A 19,828-nucleotide genomic window follows, 5' to 3' on the forward strand; every position below is an offset into this window, starting at 1 on the left:
AATCTGCTGGTATTCGGAGTGGGAGGTAGATTTTCGTTGCTTATGTAGTTAATAGGCAATGTTTTTGATTAATCAGGCCACTTATCCTTATAATTCTTTTCCAGATAACCATTACTGTGTGCAGTCAAATGGGGAGTCTTGGTATTAGCATTGCTGGTGGAAAGGGCTCATCTCCATGTAAAGACAATGATGAGGTGCATTTCATTACTCAAAATTTATCTAGTAATCATTAGAAAGAAACTGATGAGCGGTTCTTTGAAGCTATTGTGTTTTGTTATTTTCTTTCTGAGGTTGTCCTCAGTGTAACATCACTGTCTGCGTAATAAAGCTAACAAAGGTAAACATGGGTAACTTATTTCCCAAGTAGAAGCCGGCAGTAGATTTTGATGGGGAAGCTCCTGGAGGGACGATTTTGGAGAGAAAACCCAATGTAAACCAATGATTTTCCAAAGACAACCTGATGACTGAAACACTGTTGGCTAGTTTCCACTTTCTACCTCCATTTGGGGTCACTCCCTTGGCAATCCACATGCCTCTCCTATCCCATTTGGTCATTCCCAGGAGCTAACTAGATTTGAGAGAAGTATTTCTCACATCTTCCCACTTAATTATCATTTAAATAAATCTTTGTTTCCCAGTCTGTCCCCCATGGCACAGTGTAAACAATTAATGACTTTTGTTCATTGTTGTATGTGTCAGCCATGGAGGCTTTTGTTTTTCTTGCTAATGTGCTAAGACATTTAGTTTTTATTTTAATAGAGGCAGCAGAACAACAAGTCCTGAAAATCCAATTACTTCCCGTTTGCTTTTTACATCTAAGAACAATGGAAGAAACCCTGTCAGGTCTGAAAACTGTCTTTTGTGTTACCAGGGGATCGTGACTGCACGGCTGCCGAAAGATGGTCCAGCAGACTTGGCTGGGGTACAAGCAGGAGACCGAGTGGCAGAGGTAGATGGGTTGTTCGTCAATGTGGACTGTGTTCACTTGTTGTTACCTTTAAACCAAATCACTCACAGTTGGGGAATTCGAGATCTAGATCTAGGCTTGCCTTAGCTTTTTAGATACTTCCCAAACTACATTATGAAGAAATTATAATGAAATTGAATTGTTTTATATCTTCTTGTTGTGTTCCTTCTTGTTGTATTCTGGTTTTCAGATCTTTATGTTCAGCATGCATAACAAAATATTATTCACTTAAATGGCTCATTCGTAAAGGAAAACAATGGTCTTAGTAAGCAGTTATGTAAGCACAAATGCAGTTGTACTTGGTCCAAGAAGCTTTCTTATGACATTGTATTAGATTTACTAGATGAGTTCATTGCAGTTGTTCCAAAGAAATACAAACTAGATGAGCTTGTTTCTCCGAGGTAATTTTTGGCTGGGAGAGAACAGCTCCAAGTAACTCCCCTGATGGAGGCTTACAGTGCCAAGGGATAAATGTGTCTCTTGGGCTGCTCCACCTCAAGCCTCATCTTTTCTGGCAGAAGCCACTCTTTTGAGCTTCAGAGGTTGCCAAGAGCAGTGGTGATCACCTACAGTTTTGTGATAATATAGTTTTGACCTCCTGTTTGGTTTCCACCTGCTGAGAAAGGCAGAGTGGGAGGAGAGCCTCTACAAAATTACTTTGAGGTGAAACTGGTCCATAATTTTTTTCAGCTTTTGTTCTCTTAAACTGTCATTTATACTTGCTTAAATTAATAGTTTTTACTCCAGCATACTCCTTGTTGAATTAAGGTAGGATAGAGCAAGCAATATTCTATGTCTATTAAATTGCCAGGAATAAGGATACAACCTGTATCAGCCAAAGACAAATTAATGATAAATTCATCTGCTAATTTTGTAAAACTAGGCTATAGACATATTAATAGAGGATTGTGTTCCACAATCCACATATGGAAGTTAGTTTAACATTTTTTAAAAGCTTAATTATGGTTAAAATTCTGTATCATTTTACCTTTTTTCTTTTATGAAAGGATTACCCTTATCTAATTTTTGTATTTTAACAGATGTGAGAGAATTTCAATAATTCTTTACATATTTCACATTATCAGATCATCAGGGAAAAAAAAGTCCAGATTTTTAGTTGCTGTACCTCGAACTTCTGAGCAGAGTTTCTGATAAAGTCAGTATCTTAAAAATCAACCACTTTGCTCAGGTTCCTCCCTGAGGCTATAATTCATTCTTATTTTGGGGGCTGTTGGAAATATACTAGCTACTAATATCTGTTCATTTAATGAATAGTGAAACATGTAAAAAAGAGAAGAAATTTCTGTTCTGTCCTGCTGTTATTATTGTACGAATAGTTATAATTTCTCTGTCTCCCACAAGATGGCAGAATCATTCATCTATTTAAAGAACGCAGAAAAAAAATATCTCTGCTTTTTGTATGCATGGGAGCTGAGAAGGAATTAATGCATTCAGGTGTGCTATAGGAGTCCTAATGTTTTGACCACAGGACTAATCTGTGTACAAATAATCAGCATTTTTCTCTTGATACTATGTGTTACAACTTCTTATTCTTGAACTGACCATTTCAACAGTTCAAATATACAGTGTGTTCATCAAAAATGGGGAATGGCAAGAATTGCAATTTTATTTGCTTTTGTTGTGCAACCATATGTAACAATGGGGCCAGGTATTTGTATACTAACCTGAGAGGGAGGGAATTGCTGCTCTTAAACAGCGTTCAGAACAAAACCATGCATTTCTGCTGCTTTGTTTTTAAAGGCATCCCTCGTTTCGGAACCCAGTGCCCTTGATGCTGGTCCTACTGAAGCTTCATCCAAGGGCAGCCCCTTCCCGACAGTAAACCACGTCATAACAGTAAGTAAGATGGCCCCAGTGAGTAACAAATCATTCTTAGCTAAGTACTTTGTGTTGTCTGTCATTAATGCTAGTAAAGGTGGTAGAGACTGGCACAAAACCTGAGTGGCTGCGCAAGAGGAGAACACGTACCAAAGACCAGAGACCCCACCATGCGTTTACTTGGCTGTCACTGCAGCTGGGACGTGGCTTCTGGAGGAGCTCAGCTCCTGGATAAGCACCAGCGTAGCACACCAGAGCTTTTGAAGCACTCTAGTTTGGGGGCTTTAACGGTGATGTCCATTCCCTCCGGCTTCAAGTGCTTATTCTGTTGTCTGGACTCCCTCCCTAGCTAATGGAAGGAGCAGCTTCTCCAGGGTGCCTCTTTTAGGAGGGAGAGGTTGGGCTGCTACCTGGAGGTGACCATTTTTACCCTTTGAGTGGAGGGGGAACTTGTGTGACAGGCTAAGACTGCATGCCCATATTTTAGGTGACTGATGTCAGGCGAGATTAAGCCTACCACACGTGTCACAGAAGAAAACAGCCAAGCCTACAGGGTGGCTTTTGGAAATCTGGTCCACTTTTGTGAAAAGTCGATCTCTAAAAAATTTAACTCTCTGGAGATCTACCCTAGTCATCGTCATCTGCCTCCACACCTGAAATTATGGCTTTACTAGGAATATACAATAAGATCAAGGTATCTGAATCATTAAGGTCAAAAAGCATCCTACTTGTATTAAGCCTGAAGTACCAGGAGGCAAAAACTGTTTCTCTCATTCTGCCAGAGGAATGCTTTGTTTGAATCCCCTTCTTCCAGCATTTTTTTATCCTTTTCCAGGAATACCATTCACAACCCAGCTAATGGCAAAAAATGAAAGTTCATCTATTATATAAAAGACTATAATCAAAGACTGCATTCAGTTGTTGTTAACCGTTCACATTTTTAAAAATGTGATTTGTTAGTTGACTGAAAAATAAGCAAATAGACCATGCAAATCTGGTTTCCTCTGGTTTCCTACATGGATTACTATTTAAGAAGGGTTGAGTTGCAGCTTTTGTCTATGAGATGGATTAACAAAGGTTTTCTCTTCTATTCAGTTGCTTAAAGAAACTTATTTTGAGGCCTCTGGTCTCCAACACCATTTTGTGAAACATTTAGACCAATTTTATTTTTCAGTTGAAAACGCTTCCATGATTTTTTTTTTTTCCCAGCTCTAGTTGGTAGCTGTTTCTTATGGTCTTAACCCGCATTGCAGGAAGGACGAGGCTTCCTGTTAGAGGAACCACCATTGAAAAGGTTGATTCACACGTTGCTAGTGGCCTGGATCTGTTGCAGTAGTATCTGACTTTTCAGCCAAAAAGAGGAAATGACCATTTTCTGTGTTGTATGCCTCTTGGAAAATCATGCCTCCCTTTAAAGGTCTTCAGCTGCAAGAGGAGGAGGAGGCAGATTAGACCAAGCTACTTAGCTCAGAGCACAGTGCACAGAGGGGGTCAACTGGCTGAATATGTTCCAGGTGTCAAAAGTAGCCAATATGCAAGTTCTTTTGTGGAGAAATATCTGTATTTCTGGTTTTGTTAATTGTTTTTAATCAAAATCTTTGTGCTGTAGCAAATTGTGTATGTTATTGCCTTTAACCTAGAGCAGCATTCATCAGTCTTAGAGATTACGGGCTTTTGAGGAGTATCCTGCTGACTCGGGAACCAGTCAGTATCTCATCTGCTCTCGCTCTGGGTTTACTCTGGTGAAGTTCCTCTTATTCCTCAGTAACTGTCTTATCTGAAAAATGTTTATAGCCTGGCTTCTTATGGAGGACATGCTTTGCATGTTCAGATAAGCAGGTGACAGTAGGCCTTTAATGCAGAATCTTCTTCTTTGCCAGGAATCTAGGAAGGTTTGTTTCCTTTGTATTCCTGACTAGGTTTCAGGAGAAGATGGGTGCATCTACATTAAGGGAGGGAAGGAGAGAAGCATGGTGGCAAAGAAGCCAAAGGCTCCTATTATTCTTCCAGCAAAAGCTGAATTATGTGCTGGATGGTGCCCATCTTCCTTCTCCCTCTCTTCCATGTCATCACTGCTTCCTGCCCTCCAGCAGAGACTCTGTCTTCATCTATTTATTTGTATTGAATTTTAATAAACATCCTCTTTGCATATGTGATCTGTGATAATATTTGTCTCTTTCCTGCTAGCCATAGCCCTCTAGCCAACTCTTGCCGTCGCCCATCCCGTCTCCGAGCCTGGTGCTCTGACATTACAAAGGGCAGTGCTGCTGCCAGATTCAAGTTTCCTCTCTGTTCTCCATGGACCCGGTTGCTCTAACTTCTTCTAAAAAGCTCATTTGAATTGTTAACTCATCCAGCCAAACTCAATTTCAAACCCTTTGTGCCAGCTTTAAGATTTCATGACAGTGTAAATGATCAGTAATTAATTGGACAATGAAAAGTTCTTTCACTCCGAGTCATTGTTTTGCAAAGGAAAAATGAGAATTGCTCTTTGTTTTAATTATGATTGAGTATTTTTTTGAAATGTAGAGGCCCCAGAACTTTAATTATAATTAGATTCTCTTGCACATACTGTATTTTATAGACTTGTCTCAGTTATGCTAATCACACCTCAAAAATACGGAATCTGTTTATTTTACTTTGTTTAATACATATATATAAAAATACAAATATTTTAATTGAACTTAAACCAAGTCTTTGGATGTTAAAATTGTAATCTTAAAATAAAAGTATCTATGTAAAGATGTGCACCAAAATATAACAGATTAGAACCACAACTGATATGGCTATCTACATGCAGACTGTGTGTAAGATATTGCATGTCTAACGACAGGGAAAAAAAATAATAAATAGAGGATACAGACATTGCCAATAGTGCCACATGCTGACTTAACAGAAGGAACTTTAACTTGGATTCTGGAGTCTATTTCCAGTTCTCTATTTTGCTGTCTTCTGCCCTCTGCTTCTTATTTCCTCCTCACCTTCTCAAACATAGAACCAACTCTGCACAATCTTTCTCCATCAAAAATATTTTCATTCAAACTCTGCCTGAAATTCCCAGTGGATTTTGTTTGACTGAATGGAGGGTGTTGACAGGTTTCAGAATCTCCTATCACTTCATGACGTGCATCATCATGTCATCTTCTTTGATCCATTTTTGGGGCTATCAACATCATAAGAATATTAGATACTTTGTAATGAATATCAAATCTCTTAAATATTTTAATCTAGTATTTCGCTTTAATTCTTACCATATTATTTTCTTTAACTGTATGCTTTTGCCCTGGGAATTTCCTCAATTAGTTTTTTTTTTTATATATAGTTCACCAGATGTGCAAGTGTCACTTACATCAAAGATTTGCAAGGAAGTTTAAAGTAAAGAGTTACCAGTTAAAAGTGATTGTTGAAAAGAAACTTACAGTATTGGAAAAATCTGAAGAATTTCTTCAAGCTAAAAAAGCCAAATGTTTTGGTTGCTCTGTTGAAAATGCAGAAACCAAATGTTCCTAAATACGGTGAGAAGACAACTTCTGTGTGCCAGAACCTGTAACATATCTCAAAGTGAAATGCTCCTGTGCCTGCAGAAAGTGAATAAGCATATACTGTGCTCCCACAATATGTAGGTTGCTGGTTTTCTGCCTTTCTCCCACATTGTTTAGATGCAAATCATGAGAAACCTTACACGGATGAGAATCACAGCAGATCTATCTTCTTCATTTCCAGCCGATACAGACTTTTCAGGAAAAAGTCTTGATGCACTTATATGAGTTAAAAATCTTCAGAAATCTAAGTATCAAACCCTTTCTTTATTCACCTGAGCAGGTTAGTTCTAGCCATATCAGAAAATCGTAATTATACAACTTAAATGTAATAAAACTTCTTTCTTGTTTCTTTAGTCATTGTCTTGCTTTTTTCAATTTTAAAAGCAAACCCAGTAGAATACTCAGGTCAGAGAAGCACTATAAAAGAAGACAAATAAGTGGGATTCAGAATGTCCCTATCATCATCAAAGACAGATTTCTTCTGCAACTCGTTTCAAACAATGAAGACCTCGCTCACAGACAGTGTTTGGCTGACCTGTTCCCATAACAACATATGACCTAATATTTCAGTCTTCAAGTTTTTTATGAAGAACTGCCTTGTCTCTTCTCCAAAACATTTTGGTGACTCTTAATCTTGTCAGGTAATGGTGTTGGTATTTTTATCTTATTATTTTTTGTTCTGACAAGGTAAGTTAGTTTTAGAAGTCAGGAGTCTGACTCCTCACTGCCTTGCATCTTGTGCAGGTTTATAAACACTTGCAAAGAAGCCCATGCTCAGCCGTGTTGGCTCAGCTAACCTGTACCGATGGTGTGAGCCTCAGCGGAGTGTAAGCACCCATCTGTCGCGTGATCTCCTTCTCCATTTCATCTGCTCGTTTGATACCACTTTTATCTAAGTAACTGAGTATTTCTGAGTCAGGATGAAAGATAAAAGGTGTGTGGTATAGGCACTGTATTTACATCTATAGCGTAGTGGTTAGGAAACTTACTTTGTGAATTTGGGATTAAGTTCCTGCTCCAAACAACTGCTTCTGTTTGCACAGTGTATCTTTTTTCCTCTGTTCCTTTTAAGTAGTTTTCTCACAGGACTGGGTCAGAAATGATTCACTTCAAACTTTAAACTCTTGGCTTTTGCAGAGCTTGTAATTAACAATGCTAAATAGGAAAAACCTTTAAAAAAGAGAAGTCATTAATTGATCTTTTCAAGATCCATATTCAAATACCTCAAAGTTAAAGAAAAAAAATCTACAAAGTAAACCCATCATATGGTAGACATTATAAGCACTGCAGACAATAGAAGCAAAAATACATACAGGAGACAAGTAGACTCAAGCAAGGCACCTGGAACCATGCTGTAGGACATAGCATACTACTTGAGAATAAGAGAGGATAAATATTTGAACAACCACAGAAGTGATCAGCAACATCTCTCCTTGTGAAAGGTGTCCTCGTGGACTCTGCGGGAATTCAGCGGGGTGGGAGGCTGTACTGAATTCCTGCAGGCGTTCAGTTACGACCACTGCCTTTCGCAGGGGTGATGAGCTTTCTTCAAAATCAAAAGATTGGGTAGCAGTGCTTATGGGGGCAGTACCTTTCAAGTCTCCCAATGTGATCAAAGCAGTGCATTTTCTTCAATGTTTTTATAGTGTCAGGCCATAAATGATTATGCAGAAAGCACTTAAATGGAAACCTGTGTATCAGGTTCCAGTGTCAGGGAAGCCCAGTGGTACATTAGAAGATGAAAGAAATGGAGCAAGGACAATTTTCATAAGCAGTTTGACTCACGTAAGAGCCTTTTGTGTCTGATGGCATTGCACGTGTGACCTGACGGACACTGATCTTTCATTTTTGTCTGCTACGAAATGCGATGCTGAGTTTGACTGAACTCCACTTTCCTTGCCTTGTGCGTTGCCCTTGGGAGGCACTGAACTGCCGGATAGGAAGGACAGAAAGGAGCTTTCCTCTGAATGTGACGTGCCCAGATGTTTATATATATTACACCCTGGGAGACAGGTAAAACACTAAAGGTGTTCTCTTGCTACCCCGATAATAAGTGGAGAAAATACCCAGTTTTAAACCTGGCCTCTAAAAGATACCAGTCCCTAGAAAATTCCCACAGAGGAAATTTTAGGGGAAAGCACCTGGAGTGGCACTTGTCTGGTGCATCGAACCTCCGGGAAACCACACTGACCCGAATTAGATTTCGGAGCAGATCACCAGGCTCGGTGTGGGAAGAGCAGCGAGCTCAGGGAATAGGGGTGGGCTGGCGGGGTGGCCCCCGCCAGGCTGCCGCACGCAGACCCGAGGCAGCGCGCTCAAAACCGCGGTGCCACAGCTCAGGGGCCAGCCTTCGGCAGTGCCGGAGAGCCGCGTAAGGATGGCCCGGATCGCGTGCCGCCCTCTCCCAGCCGCCAGCGGCAAGAGGTGCCGTCGGGATCCGGCCGCTCCGGAGCGCAGCGGCACGGGCCGCCCCGCTTGTCTTCTGCTGCCCGGCGTAACGGGGCGCTTCACCCGTGCCTCACCGTAGATTTGTCTTCCGCAGGGTGCCGGAGAGGTTTATACCTCGCTCTCCGTCTGACTTCACAATTTCTGGAGTTCGGCAGCAGGCCTCGAAAGCAGTGAAATAGCACTGTAACGCGCCGGGGAAAAGGATGCGGCCAGGGATTTCCGAGACCAGGAGCGTTGAGGGTGCACCGTAAAACACGTGCCGGTTAAAACGTTCCTGATAACACGCTACGAAAGGGAAGCTGTGATGGATGCCTAGGCAGGGTTTGCAAATTCGTGCAGTTTCGCGCGTGTGGCTGCGCGTTAGGTGGTTTTTGTCGTGCCCCCCTCGCACCCTGCCCCAGCCGCCTTCCCCGCCGCACCCTGACGGCCTTGCCCGCTTCTGCCTGGCCGTGAGAGTGTTTGTGGGTAATAAATTCACAAGGAATTAATTAGATCTCTTTCTCCCACTTTAACTTGTATTTCCCGTACGTTTTCTTTTGGGGAGAAGGTTGCTTTTATCCATTGTCTCTGTCTTTGGGAGTGAAACGTCGCATTGCTTTAATTAAAAAAGCCACCAGCTGCCAGTTTGGTCTGAACCGTGCAGCAGTTGATCAGCCCGTTCCCTGCTGTTCTTGTTGGATGCATTTTGGCATCTTCTTTTTAAAACTATTATTTAAAAATCCAGCTGTGTAATATTTTTTTAGGCATGACTAAATGTCCTCTTTCACTTCTAATTTGATTTAGACGGTTTCTTTTATGAATACAGTCATTATGAAGTGCAACCTTTTGCATCTAGCAAAGGCATGTTTTCAGAGTTTAGCGAGAAGTCTGAATTTCCTGTTGTTGAAGTCTAAAATACTACTGCCATCACCACTGATGACAAAAAAGGTAAAATTAAGCATGAAGTCATAACATTATTCGTGAGGTTTACACAAACCCCTGCAAATGCTCTTAACTGGGTGGATTATTTTCTTTTCCCCTGTTTCCACCAGCTGAATGGTACCAGCCTTAGCACTGGTGTCAGTGAAGATCAGCTGTTAAGTCAAATTTCAAAAATATGTACTATTTAGATATATGGAGTTGAACTAGGCAGGCTTCCCTATTACAGGTATTTTCTAGCTGGGGAATATTTTCTTTAGAAAGCGATCTGTTTGAACTAGGGTTAAAAGTATGTCTGGTTTTCTGCCAAAAGGCCAATCCAAATCCTTTTCCTCTGCCCCTCTTCTTTCAGACTTGGGCTTTTCACGTGCCGTACCACCTTCTGATGCGTAGCTTCTCTCCCCAGCGGCTGGCCTCGCTCTCAGCCACGCTTTGCCCTGTTGCTGCTGGTTATGCCTTTTATGTGAAGCTTGGGCTTTAGCCGTGACTCTTGCCTTGAGAGCTTTCTTCTTCTGCTGAGACTGGAGTATGGCCCTGTGAGGGCGGAGGTCAGGGGAAGGCTTATAAAAGGGAAAAAAGATGATGGGATTTGTTCTGTTTGGGTTTGATTTTGAAAAGGTTATAAAAAGACATAAGGAACTGTCCTTTATGGACTGTTCTGCAACCTTTTGGACAAACATTTTTATTAGAAGTGGAAAAGGAAAGCATATGTGCACAACTGGAAGTTAAAAATTATTGGAAGGTAACCTGTTGGCAGGACATCTCGTTTATCATGCTTTAAGAAGATGCTTTCATAGCATCATAGTTAGTTGTGGGTTTGGTCTATCCTGTTGCAATATGAAAGAATTTTTGCAGCCAACACTGCAGCTGAATTGCCCCAGGTTATTTAGATGGGTTTGTTTTACTTGCAGTGGACTAGGAGTGTGCAGGCAGCCCGTGTCTGTGCTTCAGTTGAAGGACTCCAACTTTCAATGGAGGGCAGTAGTTCCATTAAATGAGAGTGTCTGAAATAATTTGATTTTTAATCAGCTATGCCTGATTCAAACAAAAATGAATTTTTTTTAGTGACTCTTTTTAGTGTCTGAAGTCTTAGTGTTTATGTTGAAAAAGTGTAAGAAAGGTGCAAATGAGGTAGTGAAAGAATTCCCATAGTGAACACACTGGTTTTGGTACAGGATGTGTCCTTTGTGAAGTTTACTTTTTAGGCACTGAAAATATAATTTCAGGAGAAAAAAGGAAAATAGTAACCTGTTTCAAAGATTTAATCATACATTTTTCTGAAAAAGCATTCTACGTATTTTGATGGTTTGGGATTGACTGATACTTCAGGTATTATTTTAATAATGAGTGCATGATGATGGAAAGTGAGTAGGAGGACTTTTTGATTTCAACAGAAATATTTTAAACAAGTTCAGACACTATTCAGTAAAAACTAGTGGAGTAAAACAATGGAACAAGACAGGATCCTGGATAATCTGTCCTCCTACACCAGGATCAACTTATTCTGAAGAGTTACTGGTAGAGGATGGAAATTCCACACCTTCCCACATGCCTTAGGCCAGCAGCTCAAGCTCAGCTGCCCATGCTGGAAAGGTTTTCCTTGTTTCCATCCGAAATGTCTCTGTCTTGCCCTGGCTGTAATGGGCAGTGGAAATAGTTTGTTTCCTCTTTGCTATGACTTTTTTTGCACATGAAATCTGTTTTCCTGTCTTCCCTCGCTCGTGATGCACCAGGAAATGTACATTCAAATATGTATATTAAAGAAAAGCTCCAAGAGCAAAGCTTGCCTATTTAATAGGGTGAAGCTGTGGTCAGTGAAGATAAGGATGGAAATCTGAAAGCAAGGGTAAACCCCCCCTGGGGTTCTGGAAGAGAAGGATGGAACAAAAGATAATGGAATTTTAGAGTTGTTGAGCTTTGTTACTTTGTTTTGGTTTTTAAAAAACAAAACTGGAAGAGGAAAGGAAGCTGATAAAGCTTAGTGTGGTGGGTTGACCCTGGCTGAACGCCAGGTGCCCACCAAAGCCGTTCTATTACTCCCCCCTCCTCAGCTGGACAGGGGAGAGAAAAATATAACAAAAGGCTCATGGGTCAAGATAAGGACAGGAGAGATCACTCACCAATTACCGTCACGGGCAAAACAGACTCAACTTGGGGAAAATTAACTCAATTTGTTACTGATCAACCAGAGTAGGGTAATGAGAAATAACACCAAATCTCAGAACACCTTCCCTCCACCCCTCCCTTCTTCCCGGGCACAACTTCACTCCCGGATTCTCTACCCCTACCCCCCAGTGGCACAGGGGGATGGGGAATGGGGTTTATGGTCAGTTCATCACACGTTATTTCTGCCACTTCATCCTCGTCAGGGATAGGACTCATCACACTCTTCCCTTGCTCCCGCGTGGGGTGCCTCCCACGGGAGACAGTCCTTCACGAACTTCTCCAATATGAGTCCTTCACACGGGCTGCAGTTCTTCATGAACTGCTCCAGCGTGGGTCCCTTCCACGGGCTGCAGTCCTTCAGGCACAGACTGCTCCAGCGCGGGTCCCCTGTGGGGCCACAAGTCCTGCCAGCAAACCTGCTCCAGCGTGGGCTCCTCTCTCCACGGGCCACAGGTCCTGCCAGGAGACTGCTCCAGCGTGGGCTTCCCACGGGGTCACAGCCTCCTTCGGGCATCCCCCTGCTCCGGCGTGGGGTCCTCCCCGGGCTGCAGGTGGAGATCTGCTCCCCCGTGGACCTCCCTGGGCTGCAGGGGGACAGCCTGCCTCACCATGGTCTTCCCCACGGGCTGCAGGGGAATCTCTGCTCCGGCGCCTGGAGCACCTCCTCCCCTCCTTCTGCACTGACCGGGGGGGCTGCAGGGCTGTTCCTCTCACATATTCTCACTCCTCTCTCCGGCTGTAGTTTCTGTGCGTCCTGCAACTTTTTTTCCTTCTTAAATCTGTTCTCCCAGAGGCATTACCACTATCACTGATGGTCTCGGCCTTGACCAGCGGCAGGTCCATCTCAGAGCCAGCTGGCATTGGCTCTGTCAGACACAGGGGAAGCTTCCAGCAGCTTCTTACAGAAGCCACCCCTGTAACCCTCCCGCTACCAAACCCTTGCCACACAAACCCAATACACTTAGATTGTGATTTTCCTGGAGCTAGTGTGAATGTGAAGGCAGTGATGGAGAGTGCTGGGTTCCTAGGGGATAGTTAGGTGGGGATGGAAAGGCCACTGTGGTTAGAACTGTGATGTGTGTTTCTTACATCCATTTTGTGTTGGTTTTGTTTTAGGTTTTTTTTTTCACAGGAGATCAATTGATAACTTTTGATGCTAGGAGAGAACAAGTAGAGGCCGGAGCCTCTTTCCACTGAATTACACCTTGTACAAATGCATACTCTGTCACTTTATTAGATGTGCTCTCAGTTTGCGGTTGTGTAGGTGGCACGATCTGCAGCCAGGAGTTGCTCTGTCATTGGTACCTCTGAGCTGTGCGGAGCTGAGGGCTCCTCCACATCCCGCTGGGGAGGCGGGTGCGGAGCAGGGCTCTTGGCCACAGAGGAGGAGCAGCGGTGGGTTTGGGGCCAGCAGCGGTACGGGTCCACATGGGGTTTCGGAGGGAGCGTGGGCAGGGCGATGTGCAGAAAGCGAGGGACAGAGGATGGGGCTGCACTTGGGCCAGATATTTGATGTGTTAGAGAAACTCTGTGACATGTCTCCAAGTCGGAGTGAGTGGGTGCGTGGGTGAGCTTTCATCTGCCTGGAGAGGATGCGGAGGGACTGCTGTGGACCCGAGCTGAGCCCGCTCTCCTCTCGGGAGCGCAGCTTTCCAGCCTTTGCAGCACTTCTGGGCTGAGATGCTGTTCAGCCTCCGCTGCAGAACGTCCGTCGGTCGGTCGGGGCCGGTTCCTCTTTATCTGCAGCAGCATGGAAGATGAGATGAAAGACTTCCCCCCCCCCCCCCACTTATTTCATGGAAGCGGTTGATACATGTAATGACCGTAGAAATGTTGGACAAGCATGCACCGGTGGGCGGGCGGTCGTCTAACGGGGAGCCGAACTGGGGGCACTGGTAGGAGAGTCGTGCTGCCGGCGGGGAGGGGATGTTCTCCGGGGGCTTCGCCGCAGCTCGGGTGCTGGAGGTGTGCAGGCTTTCGGAGCGTGGGCGTGGGAGGGAGTGTGTCATTAAGGAGGTGAGATAAGTTTTCAGGAAAGTTGTGAAAGCCTAACTACAGCTTGCGGTGTATTGAACATAGGGAGAAAGGTCAAAGAGTATTCGTGCCAGAACTGAGCATCCTGTGGGATTTGTTCCTCTAGCGATATTGTTACAATCTCAGATTTGTTTCTTTCAGATGTAGATAATTAATTAAAAAAAAAAAAAAAAAAGAGTAGTAATTTTTTAGTGATAATTAAAATAAATAATGGTCTCTAAAATAAGGAGTATTTCAGAGTACCTAAAAAAAAGTCTCAAAAGGACCTTTGTGCCAAATCAAAACTCTGAGTGTGTATGTTTGGGGGTGGTGGTGAAATGGAATAACCCACAAGAACTTAATGTTATTAGTTTTAATTTTTAGGGTTATGCCTCACCAACAGCTAGAAGGCTTTTTTTTCTATTTGCCAATTTATCAATTAAATTAATTTTGTGATTGTAAGACCTAGTCCTATCATAATATTTGAAAGATAGTGTGCAAGAATCAGGCTCCAGAAGTCAGGAAATGTTTGAAGAAAAGCTTTTTTAGAGAATTGGATTTGAATCCTTGCAAGTGGGATCACTGGGGATTAGAAACCATGCTGATAAGGAGTATTTCAGTAACTGACATTCAAAATGGCTAAGGGCTACTCTTCAAAAGGAAAAAGCCGTACCAGCGACTCTTCCTTCATACTTGCTAATGCAACGCCTGCCTCATCTTGGGAAAATGTGCACACGTCTATTTTTGAGTGGCACAGCACGCAAAGAAAGGTCTTCCCTGAGTTTTGAACAGACAGCTCAATGAAATGCAAAGTCTGGTCCTGGATATTTCTGCAGGTAACTTCAGATAAGGCGTAGACCTCTGCACTGGTTTTTGAGGTGGCAGAATTTCGATATATGACCCAGTATACCACCTGTACGTATAGGATGTGCGCTTGCTGTAGCACAAAGCAGCTGGCTGCTGGCTGCCGTTTAGAATGAACAGAACCAAGAGAAACATCCACTGCATGGAAAGCTTATAAATGCTGTCAGGTGTGCATGACAGGAGCAAATCTTCCCAGGAGTTGTTTGCTTGGGCAGTACTTAGGACCTATATAGGTTATTTAAAGCTTCCAGAAATGTGTCCTTCTTAGTCTAAGCAAAAGGGGGAAAAAAAAATTCAATACACCAGGGAATATAACTAAATTTATACTTGGTTTTAAAATTAGTTTACAGCTATCATGGCTGAGATTCAGCTCCAGATTGACACCTGCATTTTGGTATTGACGTGTAGTGTGCCTGCCCGTGAGCCAGGGCTGTGCCGGGCCCCCGATAGTCAGAGGAGTTGGAGCTGATGCAGTTGGTGCAGCCGGGGGAACAAGTCATTTTACTTTGATGCAGAAACCTACCGGCAGGCTAGCTGAACAGCCACAAAGCACCTATGTGCTTCTGCCATTTCCTAAATCAAATCATGTACAGCAAGGAAATAATATATAAATGATTGAATTGTGTGGTGTCAACATTAAACATTCTTATAAAGTGTGAAGAAATGCAACAAAGTAGCTGATAAATAAGAAATACTACCTTTCTTGAAAATTTTCAGACTACTGGTAAGATGGACATTTTATTTGTTACACATTATTATATTACCTACTTGTTAGATATATTGACTTACTGTTATACGTTTTCATTACATGTTAAACTTTTTTTGAAAATTAGTAAAAAGTAGGATGACTTTGTGCATCAGAGTTAAATTTGTAATAATCCATTCATTGATACAAACCATTACTGATACATTATTTGGCTATGCATAAAGAACCTGACAGTCTTCTCTTTTCTCAGTGACAGAATTTAAGTTAATTTTAAAACATAACAGTACAGTTCTCAAAGAACACAAAGTTCTTGGCCAATAAATTGATGAGTCAAATCCGTGTATGCATATTTATTAACTAATGAATTTACACATTGATATTTTGTCTTAATGTTTCCCTTAAATATATTTTGTCAGTAAAAAAGCCAAAATAGCAGTTTTTCAAAGATGAATAATTTATATGCTTTATGGTCTTTAATTAATCCTTTATTGCTTTCAGGTGCATAATTTTAATGAACAATGAAGTTAGATAAAAGTAGATGTCTATATTTCATATTTACTTGTTTTTATTTTTTAAAGATATTTTGATTTTTTAAAAATTTTTTTCCTATAGAAGTTTTTTCTTAAAATTAGCTAATGAGAGGAAAAGGCAACTTATCTCATTTTGCTTTAATTATCCATGCAATTTTTGGCATAGAACAGTTCGCCTGTCAGGATGCCCTGTGGTGTTATATCTCTGACATGTTTTTCTCATCACCTGCTTCCCCTGTACCTTTAAAATATGCCCTTTAAACACTTCCCTGCTCCTGATCTGACTCTTTTCTCTGAAATCTTTCGCATCTTGCTGAAGATACCTCGGATAATCCTCACGCGCCCTTCTACTTCCGATGAAGATACCGACCAGTTGCCCCCAGACCCGGATGACTTTGAGCCCGAGGAGCCTGACAGCGCAGAAGGCCATGCCTATTCGGACTGTCTGAACAGTGCTTTTTATCCTCCTTAATAAAGTACTTTTCTGGAAAGAGTTCACGGGTGGATTTCTGTCCCATTGTTCGATTACATTTAACGTAGTACTTGAACCGCTATGCCTTATTTGTAGCGAAAACCATTACACGGAGGATGGATTTGAGCTGGCGGAGGAGAACCCATGTTTGTATTTCTTTGCCTTGAACTTTCCTTCGGCCAGAACTTGCGCACTTGAAACAAAATGCGCTGGGTGAGGTTATGTGAATGTCACCGCGTGTTTCAATAGGCACTTGTAAGGGTGTCTGGCAGCAACCTAAACGCGATGGTGAAAAGAGCGGGTGATTTTTATTCAGAAGGTACTTTACCCATTTGGAACACACTGAAAACAATTGTATAGTTCGTTTTTTTTTTTAAAATCTTGTGTCCGTGTTTTGTCTATATAGGTCACCCTTTTGTCTACCCCCAGGTTCCTTTGAATTGTCCCTTTTAATGTTGTTTTCTATGAGAATAAAAAATCCTTTTCTGTCTTTTAGATAGTTCTGGTTTTTTTCGCTGCAGAGAAATGTTATTTCCATTGGAATTCTGTGTCTCATTTTAGCATAATAAAGAATAGTTTCTCCAGGTATATCAGTAATGCAAACGTATATCAGATTTGAACAGGACCTGTAAGTTACATTTTATTAGACCTAAATGCAGGAGGCATCTTATGCAACTATGCACCTGAGAGTGAAATGAGAAGCAGTTTCTTACTCTTGTGGAACTGTCTGACACACTTTTATTTCTTCTCCTGACTTGCATATAAGCAGAACACCTTAAATTTCCTTTACTGCAATATGCCAGTATTTCATGTGTATATATTTGTGTGTGTATATATATATATATGATGTAAGGATTTAAGAGCAAATGTTCTTGTACAACAGTCTTCAATCCTTTAATTCTCTTCACTGCTATTCAGGTTTCTAATGCATTTTTGAGGTGCTTGAGAAGAACCTTTTGGGATTGATCTTTCTTTGGGGTTCCATGGTGCTGCCTTAACTCAGAGGTGGGGTCTGGTCCTGCTAGGCTGGGCTGTCGTGGCTTTTCTCTCATGTGCATAAAGTGTGCATCAGTTGGTTTTATGATGTGTATACAGTTGCTTTTCCTGTAAATATAATATAGCACAACTCAGTGACCTGGTAAATCCTCATCTTTTATTCACATTCTGAAAGATTTTTCAGGTGATCATTGATATATGATTTGAATGAATGCTGGTAGCTGGCTTTTCAGGAATTAGGAAGTTCCCAGGAGGGTATGGCTGTCACAGAGTTAGAACAATATCTCCTACTGATAAAAGGGATATTTTATTTTGAAAAAATAGGTTTGCAATAACACTATGATATCAAGATTTCTCTTGAGTCTCAACTCCATCCACTGTGGCTTTTTCATTATCATGTACATCAGCATTTTAATTTAAGATAATTTATCAGCAGTAGGAATATTAAACTAATTTTCATTCATTTGCAAAATGAACATTACTTTAGAATCTGCTATAGCTTTAATAATAAAGACTGTATTATGTGCATAAATATTGCAATTTGAATTAGCTTAAATGGTGTCGATAAATGAAATTATATTTAAAAATATTTGCTTCCCATCCCTTTTCTTCCTCCAAAATAAACAGGGTTCTTCAACCATGACTTCATGTTTGATCAATGCATATTACAAAAATATCATCAAGCTCAGAACCCATAAACGCTTTGGCAATCCAGCTAGTAACGTAAGGTTTATTATTGCTTTATTATGTCTTACTGGACTGCAGAAAAAGTAAACTCATTCTGTTGTCATAAACCAGCCTCGGGCTGCAGAATACATTGTAGTTGAGAGTTAGTGAAGTAAAGTAGGAGTTCTGTTGAGAACTCTATCATCAGTGTTTTTCCTCCTCATGCACAGGTGTGTGTTTCAGATTCTTCATTAGGTCTTGGAAGTCAGAATGTTTGCTATCAAAATTACGTGCTCTTAACCAAATGCTGTCAGCATTCAGATGACTTTTGAACACTTGGATATTTATCTGTCCTTTTCAACTGAATTTGTTTTCAAGGCAAATTTCATATTGCAGTGTAGAGAATTAGTGGGTATCGATTTATGGTGGTAACATTCTTTATTGAAAAAAATGAACCCACATTGACAAGTGAACCCAGATAGTTTTGTAAATGGACACGCAACACTACAAAATATAAATAAATCCATCAAAGCCTCTGCTACACATTTATTCAGGCTTCGCTTAAGCAAAAAATACTGGGGCAGGTGATTATGTTTCACTTTTGTTCTGCAAAAGAGGGGCAGAGGTGGAGGTCGGATGCTGGTGTCCTTATCAGCACTGAGTAATGTCTGTTTTGAGGGTTGGTGTTTGAAAAGAGTGGGCAGAGACAGCAGGTGGAAAAGGTGCAATAGGAGTTGGTGTGTTAGTGACAGCTCGTACCCTGCTGACCTGGGAGGTGCCTAGAAAAAGCCTACTGCCCGACTGCGGAGCAGTCACTCGTTTTCTGTGGGGAACTGGCTTCTCCTCATTCCCAGCTGCCACATCAGTTAAAAGGTAACTAAGAAGGTATTTAATGCTTTCCTAATGTATTTTGTTAGCCACGTCTCATCATTGCCACGTCCATCATTGTGGAGGAAGGCAAGGCAAACAGTACTGCTGAATATGGGGGAGGGAAGATTTTTTTTGTGATGCATTGAAATATATTTTACAGCCTAGAATAATTTGGTTTGCTGGGACATAGCAGTAGTATTCAGTCGTCATGTGTATATAGCTGAAACAGTGGATATCCAACAGAAGAGAGGTCAGTTGTTCCACTGCTGTCTCTGCTCCTGGAGGACAGCAGATGTAGGACCTTGCCAGCACAAGGATACTCCACTTTAACACAATTGACTTAAAAGACCCGTGAAAGGAAGAAAGCACTTAGAGCTTCCATGGACGGCCATGTCAGAGAAGGCTCAGAGCTCTCAGAATCAATTTATTGCAATGTTGAAATAACCTTCCTCATTTTTATCCTAGAATGTATTCAAACTTGCCCCTTGGGAGAAAACTCGTCAAGGAGCCTCCTGCTCCCCGTACGTGACATGTAGGGCTCTGCTTCCTCAAAGGCAAAGCAGAGACCTGTGGTGCCCGTGTCGTTTCCCTTTTTCCGTGCCTGCTACCTCCAGCTCCGGCAGCGTTTGCAGAGCCAGCGAGGTGGACCAGGGAGCGACAGCAGCAGCTGCCGGGTGCCGCGGCAGGAATGTGGTCCCACCTCTCCTACGGATCGGCTTCCCGCCCTCGGCTCCCGGCCGCCTGCGAAGGTAAGCCTGCTCCGTAGAGCGTCCCGGCAGCTCTGTCGTGCTCTTCGTTTCTGCAGGGAACACGCCGTGAAATACCGGCTAG

General features: G+C 42.0%; 1 protein-coding gene across 3 annotated transcripts in view; it reads left to right on the forward strand.

Moving 5' to 3' along the window:
• The window catches only part of LRRC1 (leucine rich repeat containing 1), a 105,547-nt gene extending 87,939 nt beyond the window's left edge, over positions 1-17,608 (forward strand). For 2 of the 3 annotated variants that reach the window (XM_030037458.1, XM_030037460.1), the window contains 4 exons: positions 105-194; positions 872-949; positions 2,729-2,824; positions 16,313-17,608. In XM_030037458.1, coding sequence (XP_029893318.1) covers positions 105-194; positions 872-949; positions 2,729-2,824; positions 16,313-16,465 — 417 coding nt within the window. In that variant the 3' untranslated portion in view covers positions 16,466-17,608. The remainder of the gene's footprint in view (positions 1-104; positions 195-871; positions 950-2,728; positions 2,825-16,312) is intronic. The other variant, XM_030037459.1, reaches the window with a different exon arrangement.
• The last annotated feature ends 2,220 nt before the right edge of the window (positions 17,609-19,828 follow it).

Source organism: Aquila chrysaetos, chromosome 15 (assembly GCF_900496995.4).
Source record: "Aquila chrysaetos chrysaetos chromosome 15, bAquChr1.4, whole genome shotgun sequence".
In the NCBI taxonomy this organism is placed as follows: Eukaryota; Metazoa; Chordata; class Aves; order Accipitriformes; family Accipitridae; genus Aquila; species Aquila chrysaetos.